The following is a 20,217-nucleotide window of genomic DNA, read 5'->3' as shown; positions in this document are numbered from 1 at the left end:
CAAGATGAGAATCAGCTCCTTCACAGTTAACAGCCAAGGGTTGCAGATTTAATGTTTGGAGCTGTCGTAGCTAGCAGTAGACTGGGGACTCTTTCTGTGTTACCTATTAGTGGCACAAAAAAGTAGCATCTCAAGAGGGACTAAAAATTTCAGATTGTGCTTCTGCTCCCTTGTTGCTGAGAAGGTTTCAGTCCCAGGGGACTCTCAAATCAGGATGCAAATCAACATACAGCTATGGATCAAGCAGAACTTGTGTAATATTGCCCGTAAGGAATTGAAAGGCTCTAACTAGACCGAGCCAAATACAGCACCTTTCTACACGTCCTTTACTCCTACAAGACATAATACTTGCACTTAATCTCATTTTTAAGGGGGACCACTGTCAATTAATTCTCCTGCCCACTATAAATTTTGTTGCCAGATCACACGCACACTTAACTAGGTGGAGCAGAATTTAACAGTTGCCTTTGGCCCACTGGTACAGCAAGCTTTCTCAATCTTTTCCTGCAACTTTCACCAGCTCTGTGGTGGCCAGGCCCTAAATGAGCGTGCTGCACCGACATCCATGCAGCATGCTTGGCCTGCTCTGTGATCTCAGGAAGCTGCCATTAACTACATGCCTGACCAGCATCAGGCCTTTCCCACACTCCAGCTGACACAAGCACAGGGTAGCAAAGGACAGTAATTTATCATAGTTCAGATAACAGGTTGCCAGCACCTCTGTCTAACTGGCAGCTGCCACTTTGAAATTATGAGATAATTACTAGCGCTGTCCACTCAGATTGTTTGTTCAGAGGCTTTGATGACAAGCAGATTTGCTGGGGGACAAAAAAAAGCCCCAAAACTGTACACTGCTTCTGGGAACTGGCATATGAACCCAGAGCGAATCAAAGCTCAGAGGTATGCAGCACATCTTTCTGGTGCATCGTTCCAGCTTGTCTCAAGATGCAGATGGACTCTTGTGCAGCTCTTTCTTCTGCAAATAAACAGTTGTGCTTGAAAGCAAAACCACACTGAACCTGCAGTGCCGAAAGAGCCTTGCAGGTCAAGCAGGTGGAAAGCCAGTCACATGGGTTGCTCCCCTAAGCAATCTGCTGGCTGGCCTCAGTGTAGCCAGCTATCCTGCAGATAGTGGTGCTTTTGACTGGTACAGATGCAGCCCCATATGAGTTCCAAAAAATCCCTTGCACATTGCTCACCAGCTTCTGATCTGAGCCCCAGAAAGAGGTACACGGGCTTGGGTAAAGTAGGAAGGGTACACTCCACTCAAGACAGACATGTACATTCTCCTCAGGCAGAAGGTAAAGGTATCCCTGTCCCCTTCTCATCCTATTAGATGCAGAAAAATCCTGGTTTTAAAAATCTGCCAGGATATACATGTTCTCCTCAAACTACAGTATTCACTGTATATTTTTGCTTGTTAAAAAATATCTTTTTTTTTCCCCTGCAAAAACAAATGTCCTTGGAACTTGCCAAAACTCATCACAAGCTTATTTGCAATTCCTTTGCAAAGCCTGTCTTCCTTGCCTCTCCCCTGAGGATTTTAGCTCAAAACCCAAGCTCCCACACGCCGCATAATTTGGGGCTACTCTGGCGCTCTGTTACCCAAAAAGGGGTGGGACATCTGTACAGCTCTGCTGCCTAAGAAGACTGACCAACAAATGCAGGAGGGAGTCCTGGACCTACTGCCTGTGACTGCAAATGCTTTGGAGGTCCTGGGCTCTCATTACTGTTACAGCTGTAACTCAACTCTATACTGGGGAAACTCCAGCTGAGCTTCGCTGGTTCACCAAGCACCCACTTTTTGCAAACAGCAGGGAGCATGTGGGCCAGCTGGGAACCCATACAGCAAGAAGACACCCAACTGGACAAGCAGAGGGCCAGAAACTACAGCCTCGTATGCCATGTTCCAGCATTTAATCCATACACAACCCGAGAGACCCATAAGTCAGAACAGTGCCTAATGACTTCCCAGACCATGCAGCTAGTGCTGCAGTGACAGCACACTGCACTGGCTGCAGTCAAGTGAACATGGTTGCTCTCAGCTAGCCACCCTCAGCTCCTTCTCCCTGTCTCCTCCTTGATGTCATCCCTCCCTGAGATCTGCTGCCGTAAGTGTTGGTAACAGCTCCTAAATGGGAATAGAGGCATGGGCCTGTTTCCCACAGATGCCTTTTGCACAATTCCACTCCAGAAGTGGAATCACTGCAATTGCTCATGTGTGGAATTCATACCTGTATTCAGCAACCCCTCCTGCATGCTTCTTCATGGCTGTATCAGAGCTCATTCCATAGAAGAGCTTCACCTTCTTGCCATTCTTTTCCATAATCTCTCCAGCACACTGGTCATGGCCTGCAAACATTCCTCCAAGCATGACAAAATCAGCACCGGCTCCTGTGATCAGCAAAGTGACATGTAAGAAAGTAGGGAAGGGAGAAGAGGGTGAAAGACAAAGCAAGAACACAGTGGCCTCCAAAAACAATAGCCAGCCCTAAACAGTTTGGTACAGAGTCCCCTCCTGTAACAGATGCAGCAAACCTGGAAGAAATGCTTCACTGAAGAACTGACACATGCTGAACTGTATTTCTCTGGTATTTTAAATGAAAAGAATCCCTTTTCTGTTGTGATGACAAAGATATAGATTATTCTACTCCACCCCACACTCTTTATTTTCAAATTCAGTTGCAATCCTTTACTTCATAATATTATCTGAGCACAGCTCCTTATTAACTACTATTGTGACTGCAATACTCAGAAGCCCTAATCACAGGGCTGGGACTGGTTGAGCTCAATGCTCTACAGAGAAGAGGACAGCTCCTGCTTCAAGACCTTTCTAGGCTATAAGCTGTGAGTGAGAATGTATCCTGAAGGAAGGCATACTCATGAATGTAACTTACTCCTCCCGACACTGACACAAAACAATCAGATTTTTTAATGAAATTATGGATTTTTCAAGTCCATCAGCCATATGTGTTCAGTGTAGGTCTGGGTGATCCCTTGTCAAAGAGATCTGGGCGAATCTGTGTTTGGTTCCTGTTGTTTAAAAACTCTGGGCCAAGGACCACCACCCCTGGGTCCTGGGGTTCTCAGCATGCACCACAAAGGAGGTCTAACCCATAGCTACAAATCTTAAATATGTTCCAGATACTGAATAACAACACTGAATACTCAGTCATGCCTGTTCAGTCTGTCCATTTCCCCTGGCTTTGCAAATCATGAAATCAATTCCACTGGGTGTAAGATCAGGAAGAAGGTTTTTGGAATCACTCTTGATTTTCTACTGTGATTTCCAATATTTCCAGCTGGGCTGGAAATATTCTGCCAGCAGCTCCTCCTGTAATATTTTGGCATACCTAGTCTTGCTTGGAAAAGTTTGGCTTTTACTCTTTTATGAGCCTGTGGTGACCCATCCCTTAAATAAAGCATTTTCCTATTCATACTCTCTGCTTCTTCAATGTGTATGTGTCAGAACAGGCCTCCCCTCTGCCCAGCTTCCTCCCAGAACTGGCAAAAGAACAGGGCTATAAACCTCACTTCATAGAAAGCAGATGAGCCTGAACTAACCCCACCCCATTATGAACATGTCCGAACTCTAGGCAGATCCCAGGCTAGGTAAGTCTGGCATTAGGATTTGCTCTGATCTCTGTCACTATCCAAACAATAGCACTGGATGTTGAAATCTGAAGAGTAAGTGAAACCATTATCAAATCTGCTCAGCTTCTGCCACCTGTTTAAAAGCGCTGTAGACAAACCTGAATTTGGGAATATTTTGATTTTAGGATACATGACAACCGTGGAGTGTGCACTGATTTACAAAAGACAGTTCCCTCCCTCCACCCCATTGCCAAAGAGCAGACCTAGCAGCAATGCCTGAGAGCAGAGCACCCAGGTGCTCTGCTGACTTCAACTCCCTTTGCCTGGTGGTTGTTTGAAAGGAACAGTATGTCCGTGGTAAATGGATATTAAAAATGAGGCTTGTGCAAAACTGCTGAGCACTTCACAAATAATATTTATAGCCAGGCACCCACTCAGGTGTCCTATCATGCCAGCTACCTGGCAGATTTTTTCCAGAGTTCTCTTGTTTCAGACAGTTGAGTTTTAAAGCCTCAGTTTGACTCACGTTTGATACTACTAATAACCTGCCAAAAAGAAAGAGAACGCTCATCCTTTAAGACATTCTCAATTACTGGTGGGGAGCTCCTGTTGTGACCTGGCACAATCTTGCTCCACCTTTGCAAAAAATAAGTACCCTGAGAAATCTAGTTGATGTCTTCTTCATGGGTGGAAGAAAACAACATGACAAAGGAGGGATAGATTTGGGGTCAAGGTTTCAAAGAGGGCATTTAAAAAAGTCAAAGGCCTGCCAAAGGACACTGGACTCTTTGCCTTGTCAATACTATCCCCTGATCCCCAGTTCTAGTCCTGTCTCTGGTTGTGGGTCTCACAGCCTCCAAATTATTAATGCAAAACAGTCACATAAAATCTACACTTGAGAATCACAGAATTTTGGTTCCTGTGCACTTAAGTATCTATTTATTATTTTCTTCTTGACTGCATATTTTGGGAGGAAAGCAAATATGTTTGAATTACAGGACTGAAACTCATCCAACTTGAGTAACTTTTGCAAACTACAACATAATTCATCAAGCTCTTTCAGAAGAGAGGAGACATGTTACAGCAGACGCAGCACATCTAAACACTGGAATGACACACGCTTACTGCCCTGCAGCTCCAGGAATGACAAGTCAATATTAAATACACTCTTCCAATGCTCACCAGAACTCTCCACCCTGCTTCAGTGTTGCAAAGATGTCTGAAAGTTTCAAGTCTGTTCCACTACTCTTCTACCAGTTAACATCCAATCAGGAGGCTGTATTTTTAGCACGGTCTTTCTTTACTTATGTATGTTTTTCTGTATGACCAGAAGCATTGGTGATGTTTGCAATACCCAGCTCCAGTCTTTCGTTTTCAATTACAGAGAGACAGCGTGCCATTATTTTAGGTTGTGGGAGACTGGGAACACCTCGCAACAACCCCCTAGATAATACAGAACGTGACAGAGTACGTTGCGTACAAGCATCCCAGTAGCTCGCCCAGAGTTTGCTAGACTCATGCTGTTTCCACACAATGCCACTTCAATGCACTGATGCTGAGGAGGACTTCCCCCCTGAGGCCTACACTGCATCTGGGCTGATTTTGCTCAACATTTCACAGTGCCTTCTGTGTTTACACATTACAGAACATGCGTGCTGACGCCATCCCAATCTTGCAGCACTCACACAGTTCTACTGGATCTGGATGGAGTCCCTCAGATCTTTTGTAGGCCTGATAATACAAGTTACTGATAACCAGATTGGCTCTGCACAAATTCAGCTGGAGTCAGCCTGGATTTGTAGCTTGGGCAGCCTTCCAGGCAGATGCAGTGTAAGTTTGCCTGGACCACAGCTGACCCTGGAATCAACATTCACCTGTGCTCCGGCTGAGCCAGCGAGCCTTTGCTACAGTAGGTGTACACACACAGCTACTGAAGCAGGAAAAAAAACAGTGTGATCTGTCAGGTATATTTTGGAACCAGTATATGTCCTCAGTTGACTTTTCCACCCGATTTTTCCTTCCTTTTCCTTCCTTGTTCCTGTATCTCTTCTCACCACAGCTCTAAGGAACAGCAGTATTGTGTTAAAGATACTGGCATAGGATTCAAAAGGCACATTCTGTTCCTGGCTGTGTCACAAAAATATGTGACCTCAGGCAATTGAACTTAGTATTTCTGTGCTTCGACTTCTCATCTTTAAAAAAGGAGACAGTAGTGCCTCCCTGGGGCATTCTGAGAAATGTGTTCATGTTATCAGCCTTTCCAAGTGTGCAGTTATGTGAACCATCTGAGAGCCCAACACAAAGTTCTTTCATGCTTTCTCTCATTCCTGTATCAAAACACCTCTTTTCTTTCTGATCAACCTACACCTTTCCCTTATCATCTTCAATACCCAGATGGCAGTGACATCTCCAGTTTAGCAAATCCATATCAGGTTCCCATCCAGCAGTTCCAGAATTCTAGCAGTCTCTCCCAAAGTATCTGTCACTCCCGGCATTTTTGTCCCCCAACTTCAGTGCTTCTCTCTTCCATTTTAAAATAGGCTTCTACCTTGTTTCCCCTCTGTCAAAATGCCCGATCTGCCTCTGACTCCTGACACCAGTCAATGGTGTCACCCTCTACTTGTAATGTTTCTCAGCATCTCCTTCATGGTTCTTCACAGTTCTTACTTGCACTCAATCCACTCCACTCCTCCTGTTACCACGAACTTGCCTCCTCCAGTCACATCTTTAGCCATTTGCCAATGCTAGTTTCACATCTGGGACTCCCTCACACTTTTTATGATTCAAATGGCTGCTTTGTCACCACTGCTTTATAATGAACACCTCAACATCCCTTTCATGAAGACTTTACAATGATCCACCTAAAAGAGATAATCACTTTAACCAAAAGCCCTCTTTGGGTCTCTTGTCCGTGCTTTGTCCAGGCCTCCATCCCCAGGTGAAATTGTACATCTGTGTGTTTTAGCAACCTGTCTCTGCTATCCAATATATTTATGTAACTCCTCCCCACTAAGAGGCCCTCAGCAAGCACAGAGGTCTGTGCTAGACAACTCAGTATCAGTATCAAGGCTTTGGCTTGCAAATGCTGAGTGTGGAGGCTACCTTCTATGTGGCTCACATAGCCAATCACCTCAATAGCATTCAATAAACACTGATAGTAATAACGTTATCTAGAAGCTTATTTTGCCACCCACCTTTGACAAATGCACACCTGGCTCCAGCTAGTCAGATGTCCACAGTGTGTCTACCTCAATTATACATAACCAGATATGGTAAATTTATTGCCTCATGGTAATCTCTATCAGTTCCAGCCCTGTACCTGTGACACACAGGTCAGACTGATCTGTCTAGCCTACTGTCAGAGTAGAACTACTGCCTGTATAATCTCAGCTTTCTGATGCTCCTCTATCCCAGGGACAACCCGTGGTAGCCTTCAAATACATACCACTGTGAACCCCAGCACCTCCTGACAATCAGCAAGGCCAGACTCTGCCCTTTCATAGGCTGAAAACAAGTTTCTGTTCAGTTAGCCCAAAGAGACTACGAGGACCCTTCAGGCTTGCTATAAACATCGCAAAGGAAAACATTTTAAACACTTTGAAGTTGCTTCCTGTTGTTCTAACTTCTGGAAATGTTCCTGTTGAAGAAAGACCTTTTCCATGGGCCAGGTTTCTGTGCAGACAGCTGGGAATGCAGTGAGGTCGCAATCCCAGTTCACAAACTCCCAACAACAAGGCCAGCAAGAACCGGGCGAGCTGCGGAGCCAGAGAAAGTCAGGCAGAACAACGGCCTCACTGCAGGCGGCATGATGTCAGAGTGGGCTGTGCTGAAAAGAGGTTGGGTGGTTTTTTAATACAATCTTGTTGTCAAAGAGGGTGGATGCCACTGTTCAGCTATGTCATAATCACCCAACTGGAAGTATCTATTCCCTACGTCACATCACCCACTGGGTAACACAAGGGTGCTGTGAAATCCTGTGACTGAGCAGATTCCTTGCTGGTAGCAATCACTCCATGGCTGTGCTTAAAATTCTCTAATTAAGTCTTCCTTGTCATCTGACCAGTCTAAAAACAGGAGCTGTCTGCAAACTGAGAAGACAGATTTTGGTTTCAACCTTTCCAGGAGGCCTAGAGTTTTTCTTGGCAGGTCTGTAATCTGAGTTTAGGCCTGCCCCTGCTTTCCATACTTGCAAAGCTTCCTGCCAAGCAGACGTGCTCTCATAATGGGCTCTCTCTTGTATTGTACCGCCCTGAAATCCCAATGAGAGACTATGCCATCCCACTGTATTCCAGGTATTACCCCACTGTGACATCTCCAAAGGGTCTGGCATTCTGGGGGAGTGGGGAAGTGTCTTTAAATGTCCTGTCAGCCCATGCTGCATTTAGCACCTGGTTCACACACACTGCTGCAACAAGGTTATGGCTAAGTGACAATCCTGACCTTGACCCCCATATCGATATAACTTTCATGCCCAACAGAAAACACAGATTAAATTCTCTATTCTATCAGCAAGAGCTGGTGCAATTCACTGAAGCTATGGCATGAGAGCAAAATCTGTTAATTATTAACTCAGATGTTTTAGACATCTGCTCAGCTCTAGGGGATACAGTATAAATAACATCTCATCTCTTCAAGTGGACAGCTGATCCCAAGAACATCTCCAGGGATCTGGCCTGCCTTTTTGTTTTGTTCTTCTGTCCAACACACATTCCACCAGCTCTTCATCCATTCAAGGCCCAGGTCAGCCAGATCTGGAAATCTTACAGGCATCTTTGAACCCTACTCAGAAGAAACCCTTATCAGTTTTCTCTCTATTACCGTCCCAGTGGCTGTATCCCATGCACACCTGGCAGATAGTTTCTAAATAGGACTTCGACCACTGTATGTTTTGCGCTGCAGAATTTGGACTGTCTGATCCAAAGAGCAAATTCATGTCTGGTGTATTAATTTCACTGGAGTCATCCACAAGGATGAATGTAACCTATTGCTGATTCAGGGTCAAACTGACTCCTGCCTCAGTGCGGAGGGTGCTGGAGGTACGCGGGGTGTCACGGGTGGCACTGCAGACTGTCCTTACCAAACGCTTTGGCGACATCTCCTGGGCAGCTGCATCCTCCGTCCTGCACAAAGAGAAGACAACAGTGAGTGGCAGTGAGCTCACACAGGGATTCGGCACAGGCGCTCCGCAACCTGCAGCAGCGTGGCCCCTGCTCAGGAACAGCGTGTCAAGAGCTGACTGTGCACCACTGGTGTACATCAACTTGGCTGAGCTTTTAGGGAATCCATATAATCCTTTCTATTGCCTTCCTTCTTTAGGCTCATTGACTCTACCATATAGTCTACTGATAACACCACTGGTACTAGCAGCAATGCAAATTCCTGACTGCAATTTCCTAAATCCCAGAAACTGGGAAACAAAACCTCCTCTGATGATCTGAATCATTCCCTGCCATTTTAATGAAAGGCTGTGTGTGATGCAGAGGTACCGCAAACCCCTACCTTAAACCACCAAAGACATTTAAAATAACTTTCTCAGCAGTTTACAATACATTAAAAGGTCACAGTGGGAGGGATGAGGAAATATACCATCAGCTATGCTGGATTTTGATCTGATAATCTCTAAGCAAATTCAGTAATCTAATCTTTGGTAAGTGAAAATGAATCTCTCATCATACTCCACACTGTTTGCTATCAGTTTGGTAAAGAAGCAACAGCGCTTTGAGATCTTTGGCATTTCAAACCTGGGTTTTTCAGTTTCAGTGCAGAGCAAAGAAGTGGCTGATGAGGGCGTTTCGGTTGAGGGGAGGGAAGTTATCTAGGCCTGATAGGGCTGTAAAATAGGAACGGCACACAGCAGAGCTCATCATGTGCTATGGTTCTTCAGGTTTTGTAAATGTCTGAGCATCAGATGAACAATCCTTCTACTCTACGCAGTCACTGTACCAAGAGGGCTCCCCATTCCTTTGACGATCAGGGTCCGCTGCAGACTGCCAACAGCTTTCCTGCTTTTGAACCTACTCCCCAGACTGCATGGTTACCTCATTTTGTTTCACCTCCCTGTTGGCAGAAATGCATGCCTGTGTATGACCTGCAGCTGAGCTCAGCCAGACACCCCCACCATCAGCCATTTTAGAGCTGGCTTTCGTGGGTAGCTGGCAGTGGGGCTGAGTGTTAGAACCTCTCTGTGTGCAGAAAAGGATTCAGACACAAACTGAGCAGGTGGATCTGAAAGTGAGTGGCTTTTCAAAGGGCATCCCACTGCAAACAGCGCCTGGTAGAACTTTAAAGGCTTTTATTCCATTTGCTGATAACCTCTAGCACATTATGCCTTTTGTTGAGCTAGACACTCTTGCTGTCAGCTCCAGAAAGGAGTGCTGGGCTGACAGCTGAATCTCTCCCATTAAGGGCTCTGCTTGTGCAATTCTTTCCCTCTGACAAGTCTGTCAGAGCCTGGAGGAGGGTGTGAGTGTGTGTGCATGTGTCAGGGGAGGAAGAGCTGAGGCAGAAAGAGAGGTCTAATAATCTTCAAAGAGTAGTGTCAGGAATCTGCCTGACTCTTACTGTCTGACTGAGACAGGCTGGCTATGAATGCTCACTGGTAGATGGGTTTCAGTCTGTTCTTGTTGGATGGCTCAGTGTCTGACTTTTATAATTAACCCAGTAGTGGCAGTGATGGAGGCTTTATGCTTTCAGAAGTACCATGAGGATGGAGGCCTTACTGTGTAATCGTTAATCATCGGCTTCAAAAAATATCACTTTGAATGTCATCACATTACAAAATGCTGAGCAGATTAAGAGACTTTCCCAAAAGCTCGTGAGTTACCATTTAAGATAAAAGGAATCGATGATGATGATTCACAGCACTTCTTTATCTGTAGATGTCTCTGCATACTTCACATAAGCAGGTAAATTAATGATTCACAGAAAGGGAAACAAAAAGGGGACATACTAAGCAGTACTGCCAGAAGATGCTATATAATAAAGCTATATGCATTAAACCACTTCATTCCATGTGAAAAATCAAGCACTCTGTTTAGAAAACAAGACTGTGCTTCTGCTGCATTCAGTCTGGGAAGCTTCCTCTTGCAGTTCAGCTAGTCCCAAGAGGGGCCTGGGTCTGGACTCAAAATGACTTGTAGAACTGCTGGGCCACAGTCACAGAGCTTGTTGCAGACTCAGCCTCTACCTCAGAGTCCTAGGGAAATGTATCTGTGAATTCAGGAGAACTGGCATTATTCTGAAGTAAGGCTCCTGGAAAGGGTGACCATGGGGCCTGTAGAGGGCATGATTCTGAGACAACTGAGTGCTAAACTGAAGGAGAGAGAAAAACAGCTTTCCGGTCAACACAATTATTTTAATGTGGCTAAAATAATGTTAATTTCCCCAGTCTGGTTCTCAGAACAGATAAACCATTTATCAACAACAAAATTTAGCCTGAGGAAAAGAAGTACAGTATGGAAAACCAGTATGAAATGGTTGAATATTTAATACTGTATGCAAATTATTATAAGTTTATAATTATGATTTCTGTTTCAAGCAACCTTTTTAATAAATTGTATAACCAGCACTTCCTACAGTATGAGCAAATAGACAGGCATTTATTGTGCAGAAGATGCACCAAGTATGTAGCATACACAGCAGTATAAACAATACATATGGTGCTTTATGCTAAACTACATATGCTGGGCATATTTCTGTGTGCAAAGTGTCCTGTGTGGAGGAAGAGATGGTATGGCAGTAGATGGGTGAAGAACCTCTTAGTCATCCTTTTCACTGAATGCTGGTGGCCCATCACCCAGGCAGGGTGAAGGGGAGATAGGGATCTCTATCAAGAGAGGACACATGTGAGGCTGCTTTCCATTCCCCACATTGCTGGCTTACTAGAATACGTGACTGCCTTTCTATCCAGCAGAGTAGTTCTCTGACCTACAAGAAACAGAAACTTTATCTCAAGTAGGGCGTTTCTGAAGGAGCTCTCCTGCTAAAACAGCCTCTCCACTGTAACTCACTGCTGCACCTTCTCAAGGCCAACGGATTAGCAGGAATGAAAAATGAGACCACTGGCTCCCAAACAAATACCACGGGACAGAAACAGAGCCTATATCTTACACAGGGTTTCCTCTCTTCTTTCAGTGAGTCATGAAAGATTCATTTCTGAGGAGAGCTTTGAGTCTTAAAGATAATTTAGCATGAAGAAAGTAACAAGCACAATTTCACCTCCCCCTTCTCTGTGTAAGTGACTCTAGAGAGACACCAGGCGTTCACTTGGACTATCATGTTTGCCTAAAAATTGTCACTTTTGTCAACGTATCAGCTCCAAAAATCATATATGATCATTCAGTAATAAAAACGTGTTTAAAGTCCCAGTTTGTGCTGCTATCCTAGCAGAGCTGCTGCTCTGGACTGGAGAAGGTGTCCTTTGGCTCAGGTAGGGTGTGTCGTTTCCTGAATCTACATAATGACAGCAGCTAGACATTTTGAGGGATGCCATGTATACTTGTTGCCACTAGACTCAATTACATACTTAGGCTTGCTCCCATATGGTGTTTTTCCCTCAGGAAGATACCTCTCTTTTGTGATACTCTTGCCAGAGCTCTGGCAATGACCATGCAGTCCAGCCCTTTCTTTCCCCAAGAAACACACCAATACCTATCTTAATGCTGCAGAATTCAGGCATAATATCCTCACCCTTGCTTTAGTCTCCTTAGCTTGGGTGATGGGGTTGAGCTGCAGTGGTGTTAGAGACCTCAGTTACAGCTGAAGGCCCAGATGTTGTAGCAGACAGGTATTAAATTGCCCTCCTACACTCCCCGTGTAATGGCTAGGGGGTTGATAGGTGTGGGCTCACTGAAGCCAACATGACCTAAGCAGATCAGGAACTGATCCATCCGCAGAGCAACAAAGGAAAGGAGGAATAGTACAGAACTGCCTAATTTTTCAACAGTCTAAATACACTCTCCCTGTTTTCTTGTAAAATCAGGATAATAACGTTCTTCTGAGGGTTGCTGGCAGAAAATGATTATTGCAAAACTAGGATGGGTCTCTGAGCACCACTGCTAGGATGACACCTATAGTTATCCAGCCTTCATAGTAATGAGTCAGTCTTTCATGCTCTATTGCACACACGTTCTGCTGTCTGCTGTAGGCACAAACATTTGTAATACTGCCCAAGTCATAAAATCACAGACTGCTTTTCTTTTTTTCTGCAAAATTTATATAGGGGAGCCATGGAGAGGAGAGAATGCATATGCGTTAACAATAAAGAGCAAGAGAGATCCAACTGTTAACACATACTTGTTTTCCTGCTCCATTATACCCACAGCTCCAAGAAATACAGACAAGCCCTTTGCCCATCCAGTCAGTTTGTTCTCCTCTCCCCTCCTTCCTCAACAACACAACGCACACCCTTCCTCATAGATACTAGTCACAACTGGGTCGAACAAATCAGGGCCTTCCAGTGATTTCACTTGGCAGCAGATCTAAAATTCAGTGTGTGGTCTCTTCTAGGGCCGCAGAGGGAGACTGTTGGCTGTGAGGGTACCTGTGAGCGCAGCACACTGGTTAGCCCCTACGCCTTCCTGATTACCAGCTGCCTCACAGACCATGCAAGCTTGACACACTCAGGGGCACACTGACTGGCTGGGCATGCCTAAGCACACAGGACCTCTGGGTGCTGGAGGCTGCAGTCTAGTTCAGTCTGAGGCCATGCTTACAGATTTACTTTTTCTATGTGAGGTGAACCTGGTCCTGCAGGTAGGGTGGAAGCTGCCATTAGCAGACAATACAGATACATGCTCTTTTTTCTCCACACGCTCATTATTTCTCCACAGCTTTAGGAAAACATAAGTGGCTCACGAGCCTGCTGTGCTCAACAGAGCCACCTCTGAAACGCTCCTGCCCCTGCACAGAGAGCTCTGTGAGGATACTATCTGAATCAATCCACCTACTAGGGCACAGATGGGCTCCTATCGTTTTACCTTGTACTCTCCTCTACTGCCTGCCTGTCCCTCAGTCTCACTCTCTGGGGAAAGCCATGTTCACATTTCACTCATTTTTCAGAAATCTTTTGTAGGAATTACTGTTTGCTTCCATGTGAAAACACTATCAAGCTTCCTATTCTGTTCACGTAACAGCTTACTCCATTCAGGGAGCAAGAAGCAGCTTTCCAACAGCACAAACAGAAGTGAGGTGCCCAAGTCTTTTTAAACATTAGAGGGAGTTGGTTTCTTTAAATTTCCACTAACTACCCTAGGAGCTAGTATAGGGGCCAACTGAAGATGAGAGAAGGATAGCCTTTAACATGCAGGGTACTGGACTGTTTGATTCTCCTGTTCCACAGCACTTTGCACAATGGGAATCTGAGAGTAGATGATATTTACTTACAGAGATGATATGTCCTTTCAAGCCATGTGCTGAGTCAGCACACTCAATAACAGCACTTAGCTGTGGATAGCCCACCCCCGTCTTAATCCGAGTGGTACACACAGAACCTAGACAAGAAAGGAGAGAAAAAACAGAGCCCATTAGGCTGACAGAAAAGATACAGGTTGTTTTCTTTTTCTTGTGGAAAAAATGTGTTTCTATCTCTAGTTTTTTCCCTTCAAGAAGTCTCTATTGCCAAGGTTGGCTTCTCATGGATACAAGGAACACACAGGAACTTGAGTTTTGAAATGCTATCACACCACTTCATGGGAGCTGTAATTGAGGTGACTAATATGTCCCCTTTTTTCTCCAGGGCCACAATTCCCAGTTTAGGTCTCATTAGTAATGCTTCCCAGTGAGGGAATTACTGAATCGCAAGAAAGCAAATCTGACTGAGGTGCCTCAAGGGGGAAGGGGGACAAAAGGACCAGAGTCACAACCCGTAAGACTCAGCAGCAGCATTTAATACCTGAATATTTCTTCCAATAAATATTTCTATCTCTTTTCTACATATGTTTTCAAAAATGTTTTCTCAGGGAAAATCTATGCTTTTATTTTCTTTTTCTGTGGTGATTTTCCACAAGGTTGAGAAACCCATCTTTTGCATTTTGCTTTAATACTTAAAGCAGAAATATTTGGTTGATTGCAATAGTTGGGAATATAGGAAAATCAGCACACAGCATTTAAAAAGTGAGATAAGTAATCATCAGAAAGCTGTATAGTGTAATATTACAGGAAATATACTAATTATACCTGATTATTAAACTATATTATTTATACACATACACGGTGCACGTATATACATATATATGAAAATAAAGGTACATACATATATAGATTAAAAAAAACCACTTCAATTATAGTTCAACATGGTAACATGGCTCTAGATCTTTCAGAATACTTTCTCTATTTTTCTCCTCAAATTAAGAGTCAAAATGAGGACTGCTCTTTGCCAGTCCAGGTCTTATAATTCAGGATACAGACCATAAAGGTCTGCATGATAACAAGAATTTCAAAACAGATTCTAAACTAAATGCAGTGAAATCTGGATCCCTTCACCCAGCTGATATCCAGGTATACTCGAGCTACCAGTAAAATAAAAGTTTCCGAAGATCTTTCAAAGAACTGGACAAGGTGAAAACATTGAGAAGTGTTTCTGCAAAGTAGGAAGAAAATTAGTTTTAAAACAATCTCCACACGGTATGTACTGATATATGTAATGCTTTATAATAAATCACTGCCATTTTTCCACAGGATGGACCATTATCTGGAAATGACCCTCAAGATCTGATCTTCTGTGAGGAACATTTGTTACTTGTGGTTTTGGGTGGTCAACTTGTACAGATCTGTTCAGGAAGATTTCCATGGAAGGCTATACAGAATTTACTCCTAACTACCTCCACTTTGAGGCTACAAACTATAATAACACTTCTTTTATATCTGAACTTGCCTCTGAGAATTGCACCATACCTCTGTTTATTCTTCATGTATTTTGCAGTATTTATTATTGTTTGCTGTCTTCCTGGGCACAACTGCAACCTTTATTACATCATTTGCTCTGCCCAAATTATCCATTCATGAACCATAACTATTTGGCACTGTAAACAATCTGCCTGCACTGCACTGGCTGATCACAACTATACTGTCAGTGGCACTTGCATTAGCCCGTTTAAAATCTGGCTCACTCATGGTGACCCCAGCTGCAGTCTATGAAGAAAACAGCAAGAGGAAGGAGCACATGAAGAAATGCACAAGGGAGGGAAAGAAAAAAGGGAAGGCAATATGGCAGTGTATGCCAGACAACTTAGGGAAGGTAGGAAAAACACTGTAAGAAGTTGAGAGTCCTCCTGTTTATTTGACTTACCTGGTCCAATACCCACTTTAATAATATCTGCTCCGGAAAGAATAAGTTCTTCTACCATCTCTCCTGTCACCACATTGCCTGCCTAGACAGAAGGAACAATATCACATATACGGGAGATTTCAGTAAAGGCTGATTGCAGTAAAGGCTAATGATGGTAATGTAGAGTTTTATCCAGAGCTTTTACGAGTCAAACTACATAAAATCAGGAAGAATACAATTCACCATACTGTTTATTGTGCATGCCACAGATTAAACAAATCATATAGGTACATTCTCAAGTCAAACGAATTTCACAACTGGTCCAGTAAACCCTGATCCTTAAGATCCCATCAGGATATCTGCTTTGTCTTCCATCCCCCTAATCCTCACGCAGCGGCTCTCAACCACATCATCCCTAACCATAAGGGCTATACAGTCAACCTCTCCCTTACATACAGTGCAACTCCTCCACCTCTCCTGCCCTGCCTATCCCTCCTGAACAGCCTACAGCCCTCCATCCCCTTTGCCTACCTCACCTTGTGGGAAGATGTTCAGATTTTATCTAAAACCCTGGCCAATCTCTTTTTCCTTTAGGATTTAGTATTTTGAGTACTGAAAGAGTAAGGAAGGTACTATTGTTGTCATTTTGTTCGTTGGTGCCATAATTGGTATGTACATTCAGACTATGTAAATAAGGGCATTTATACCATATACATTCATTTGGTTGTGGTGATGCCACAGATGAAAGAAAGGGGTTTGGCTCCCTCTGCGTGAACTTTGTAGAGATGTAGAGCTCATGCTGTGTATGGTGACATCTTCTTCTTGGAAAGAAGTCCTGAATTGTTTTGTGTTCTTTACCATCTTTTTCCTTGCACTTCAAGAGCTCTTTCCCTCCTTTGGCCTACACCCTTGATACCTTTCTTGAAAACGATGGCAGCCCTCTCAGCCTTCGCCTTGCTCCTTCTAGTCATCTTCTTCTGTAGCCCCTCTATGCCCCTAATCAACTGTTTAAGTCTTGGTCTGCCTTCAACCCAGATGCAATTTATCTTTCTTGAACTTGAGCAATGAGAGCTGTCCACAGTGGTTGTCCTGGTTTGGCCTAAACCAGGCCGATTTTCCTTTCAGTGATTTTTACTTTCAGCTAAGTCTCCTCTAAGTAACTGCATTTTCTGAAACTAACTGCATGTTTTTGCAGACAGTGTCTGCTTCCAGGACTGATAACGCTCGAAGTTTGTAGTTATCACTGAGGCACCGGTAGGGATGTTGTGCAGAAAGGCTCTTGCTGTACTTATTCTTGAGAGAAACCAAGGTCACTGCTGAATTCCTCATTGCTTACGAGTGAAGAGCCGAAGGGGGGTCGCAGCTGCAGAGGGGAGCGGACAGGGCAGGTGACCCAAAATTGACCAACGAGGGTATTCCATCCCATACACGTCATTCTCGGTATAAAGGGGGGGGATCACGAGGGTCTCGCTCTCTTTCTGCTATGGCCGGTGTCCAGGGAGGACTCCGTCTGTTTTCCTGCTGCCCCCGATCCCGATCCGTGCGTTCCTGAATCCAGCTCTCGACCGTCGCTAGGCCCAGGCTGGGCCTTCCCGGAGCCTGCCCTGCAGTGCCGGTGGTGACGTGGCTGACTTCAGGGGAGCTCAATCTTGGTTTTGTATATATATTTGTATATATTTGATTATTTCTATTATTATTATTATACTTTTTTTTCATTATTATAGTTTATTAAAACTGTTTTAATTTTCCAACCCAGAAGTCTCTCTCCCTTTTCCCTTTCCCTTTCCCTCGGGGGGGAGGGGGGGGGGATAACAGAGGGCATCTGCCGCAGGTTTAATCGCCAGCCCAGCTTTAAACCGTGACAGATTTATTGGCGCCCAACGTGGGGCTCGAGAGAAGCTCCGACAGGTTGCTCTGATAAGTCGAATCCCAGCTCCAGTGGGAGGAGACCCGGAGAGCTCAGCCAAGAGAGTATCAGATTTCTTCCTTTGAGATTTACAAGGGGTTGGAAATTAAAACAGATAGCTAAGATGATAATGTTATTTGTGAGCCTTGTGTTACCTCTTTTCTTTATAAAGCTTGTTTTAGAGTTATGTGTAATGATACCTTACTTGCCGTATGCGCTGTGTGTTAGTGCTTTCATGTGGTTTAACAGGGCGTGCTGGTCGAAATGTGTCTTTTTGGTATGTGTTTTGATACTGATTTATGTCATGATAAACCGGGCAGTTATTATTCCGATCTCTTATCTCTATGATACAATGATGGGCAGCTTTAATCGCGAATCCGTAGCTGCGCACACCGGGCGTCTTTTAACTGATTTTGATAGTATCTGCTCCTTTTTTGCCAAGCTGATTCCTGCAAAATTCGAACAGGGCATGTCATTATTTTCGTGTGTCCTGAATGCATTACTGGTGTGCTATGTGATTAGATGTCAGTGCAGCAACAGCGGGAGGTATCATGCTGCCCCTGTAACCAGGAGAAAACACCGAAAGAAATCAGCTAGTAAAGTGAAGGATGATGACTCAGAGGCTTCTAAGGCAGAGCCAGCACGGGACCCAGGTGAGGGCCCTTCTCAGTCAGAGTCAGGGCCTGACACAGAGGGGGGTTTCCTTGATCGTCTTTTTAAAGAAGGCCCATTACACAAGAAGGACAAGAAAGGTCCTTCTAAAGCAGAACAATCACAGGAGGACTCGGACTCGGAAGTAGAGATAACCTACCACTCCTTATCCCTGAAAGAACTGCGAAATATAAGAAAAGATTTTAGTCGTTATGACGGTGAGCCAATAATTACCTGGTTGCTCCGATGCTGGGATAATGGGGCAGATAGCATAGAATTGGATGGCAGAGAAGCCAGACAGTTGGGATCCCTGTCCAGAGATGGTGGTATTGATAAGATGCTTCCAAGAAGGTCGAACAGTATCAGTCTCTGGAGGCGACTCTTGTCAGCTGTAAAGAGCAGGTATCCCTATAAAGATGATGTTATGAGCCACCTAAGCAAATGGACCACTATAGAAAAAGGTATTAACTACCTTAGAGAACTAGCTGTGCAAGAGATCATTTATAAACACCCTCAGGACATTGTAGATCCTGTAAATCCTGATGAAGTGGAATGCAACCGATCCATGTTCCGGAAGGTTGTGAAGAGTGCTCCACCAACACATGCCCATACATTGTCAATATTAGTCTGGGGAGAAGATGCTATGGCACGACCTAGTGTGGGCGAAATGGCTAACTATATGCGACAGTATGAAGATAGTATTTCTTCCCCACTGCAGGCCCGTGTCTCGGCTGTGGAAAAACTGACTAAGGAGAACAAGGACTCATTGAAACAACTGTCAGACAAACTGTCCAGGATCGAGAATAAACTTGACTCTCTACCTACACAGGCCCGCGTTGCAGCCTTTAGGAGGCAACGCCCTCCTACTGGACCGGCTCAAAGGAAACGGAACACGTCACGAGGTATCCTGTGGTTTACCCTGCGTGATTATGGGGAGGACATGAACAGATGGCATGGACAACCTACCAGTACCCTACAGGCACGAGTACGTGAGTTGCAAGCTAACAGAAATACCAGAGAGAATTTTTCTAGGAGGATGGCTGCTCCAGTTACCAATGAGCAGGACCCCAGTCAGGGTAGATGGGCCTCAAATCTTTTTTTTCCAAGAGTGAATAGGGGAAATGAAGGTCTAATCCCCGTGAGCAGCACAAATCCAATCTTTAATTAGAGGGGCCCTGCCTCTAGCCAGGAGGAGGAGAGGGATAACCGGATTTATTGGACTGTGTGGATTCGATGGCCTGGCACATTAGAACCACAAAAGTATCGAGCCCTGGTAGACACTGGTGCACAGTGCACCCTCATGCCATCGAATCATAAAGGGACAGAATCTGTCAGTATCTTGGGAATAACAGGGGGATCTCAAGAGTTATCTGTATTGGAGGCCGAAGTGAGCCTAACTGAAAATGAATGGAAAAAGCACCCCATTGTGACTGGTCCAGATGCTCCGTGCATCCTTGGCATAGACTACCTTAAGAAAGGGTATTTTAAGGACCCAAAAGGATATAGATGGGCCTTTGGTGTAGCAGCTGTAGAGACTGAGGACATTAAACAGCTGTCTACCTTGCCTGGCCTCTCAGAGGATCCTTCTGTTGTGGGGTTGCTGAAAGTTGAAGAACAACAGGTGCCAATTGCTACTGCCACGGTGCACCGACGACAATATCGCACCAATCGAGACTCCCTGATCCCCATTCATAAACTGATTAGACAATTAGGAAATCAAGGAGTGATTAGCAAGACTCGCTCACCCTTTAATAGTCCTATATGGCCAGTGCAAAAGTCTAATGGAGAATGGAGATTAACT

At 44.5% G+C, this 20,217-nt stretch overlaps 1 protein-coding gene across 3 annotated transcripts in view; it reads right to left on the bottom strand.

The window, feature by feature from the left end:
- GMPR (guanosine monophosphate reductase) overlaps nucleotides 1–20,217 on the bottom strand; it is a 55,221-nt gene that overhangs the window by 11,458 nt on the left and 23,546 nt on the right. For all 3 annotated transcript variants that reach the window (XM_068395808.1, XM_068395806.1, XM_068395807.1), the window contains 4 exons: nucleotides 15,881–15,962; nucleotides 13,978–14,084; nucleotides 8,672–8,714; nucleotides 2,235–2,394 (listed from right to left, as the gene is read on the bottom strand). In XM_068395808.1, the coding sequence (XP_068251909.1) occupies nucleotides 2,235–2,394; nucleotides 8,672–8,714; nucleotides 13,978–14,084; nucleotides 15,881–15,962 (392 nt within the window). The remainder of the gene's footprint in view (nucleotides 1–2,234; nucleotides 2,395–8,671; nucleotides 8,715–13,977; nucleotides 14,085–15,880; nucleotides 15,963–20,217) is intronic.

Source organism: Nyctibius grandis, chromosome 3 (genome assembly GCF_013368605.1).
Source record: "Nyctibius grandis isolate bNycGra1 chromosome 3, bNycGra1.pri, whole genome shotgun sequence".
NCBI classification, from domain to species: Eukaryota; Metazoa; Chordata; class Aves; order Nyctibiiformes; family Nyctibiidae; genus Nyctibius; species Nyctibius grandis.
The sequence above is the reverse complement of the archived record's forward strand: the minus strand, read 5'-3'. Positions and strand labels throughout refer to the sequence as shown.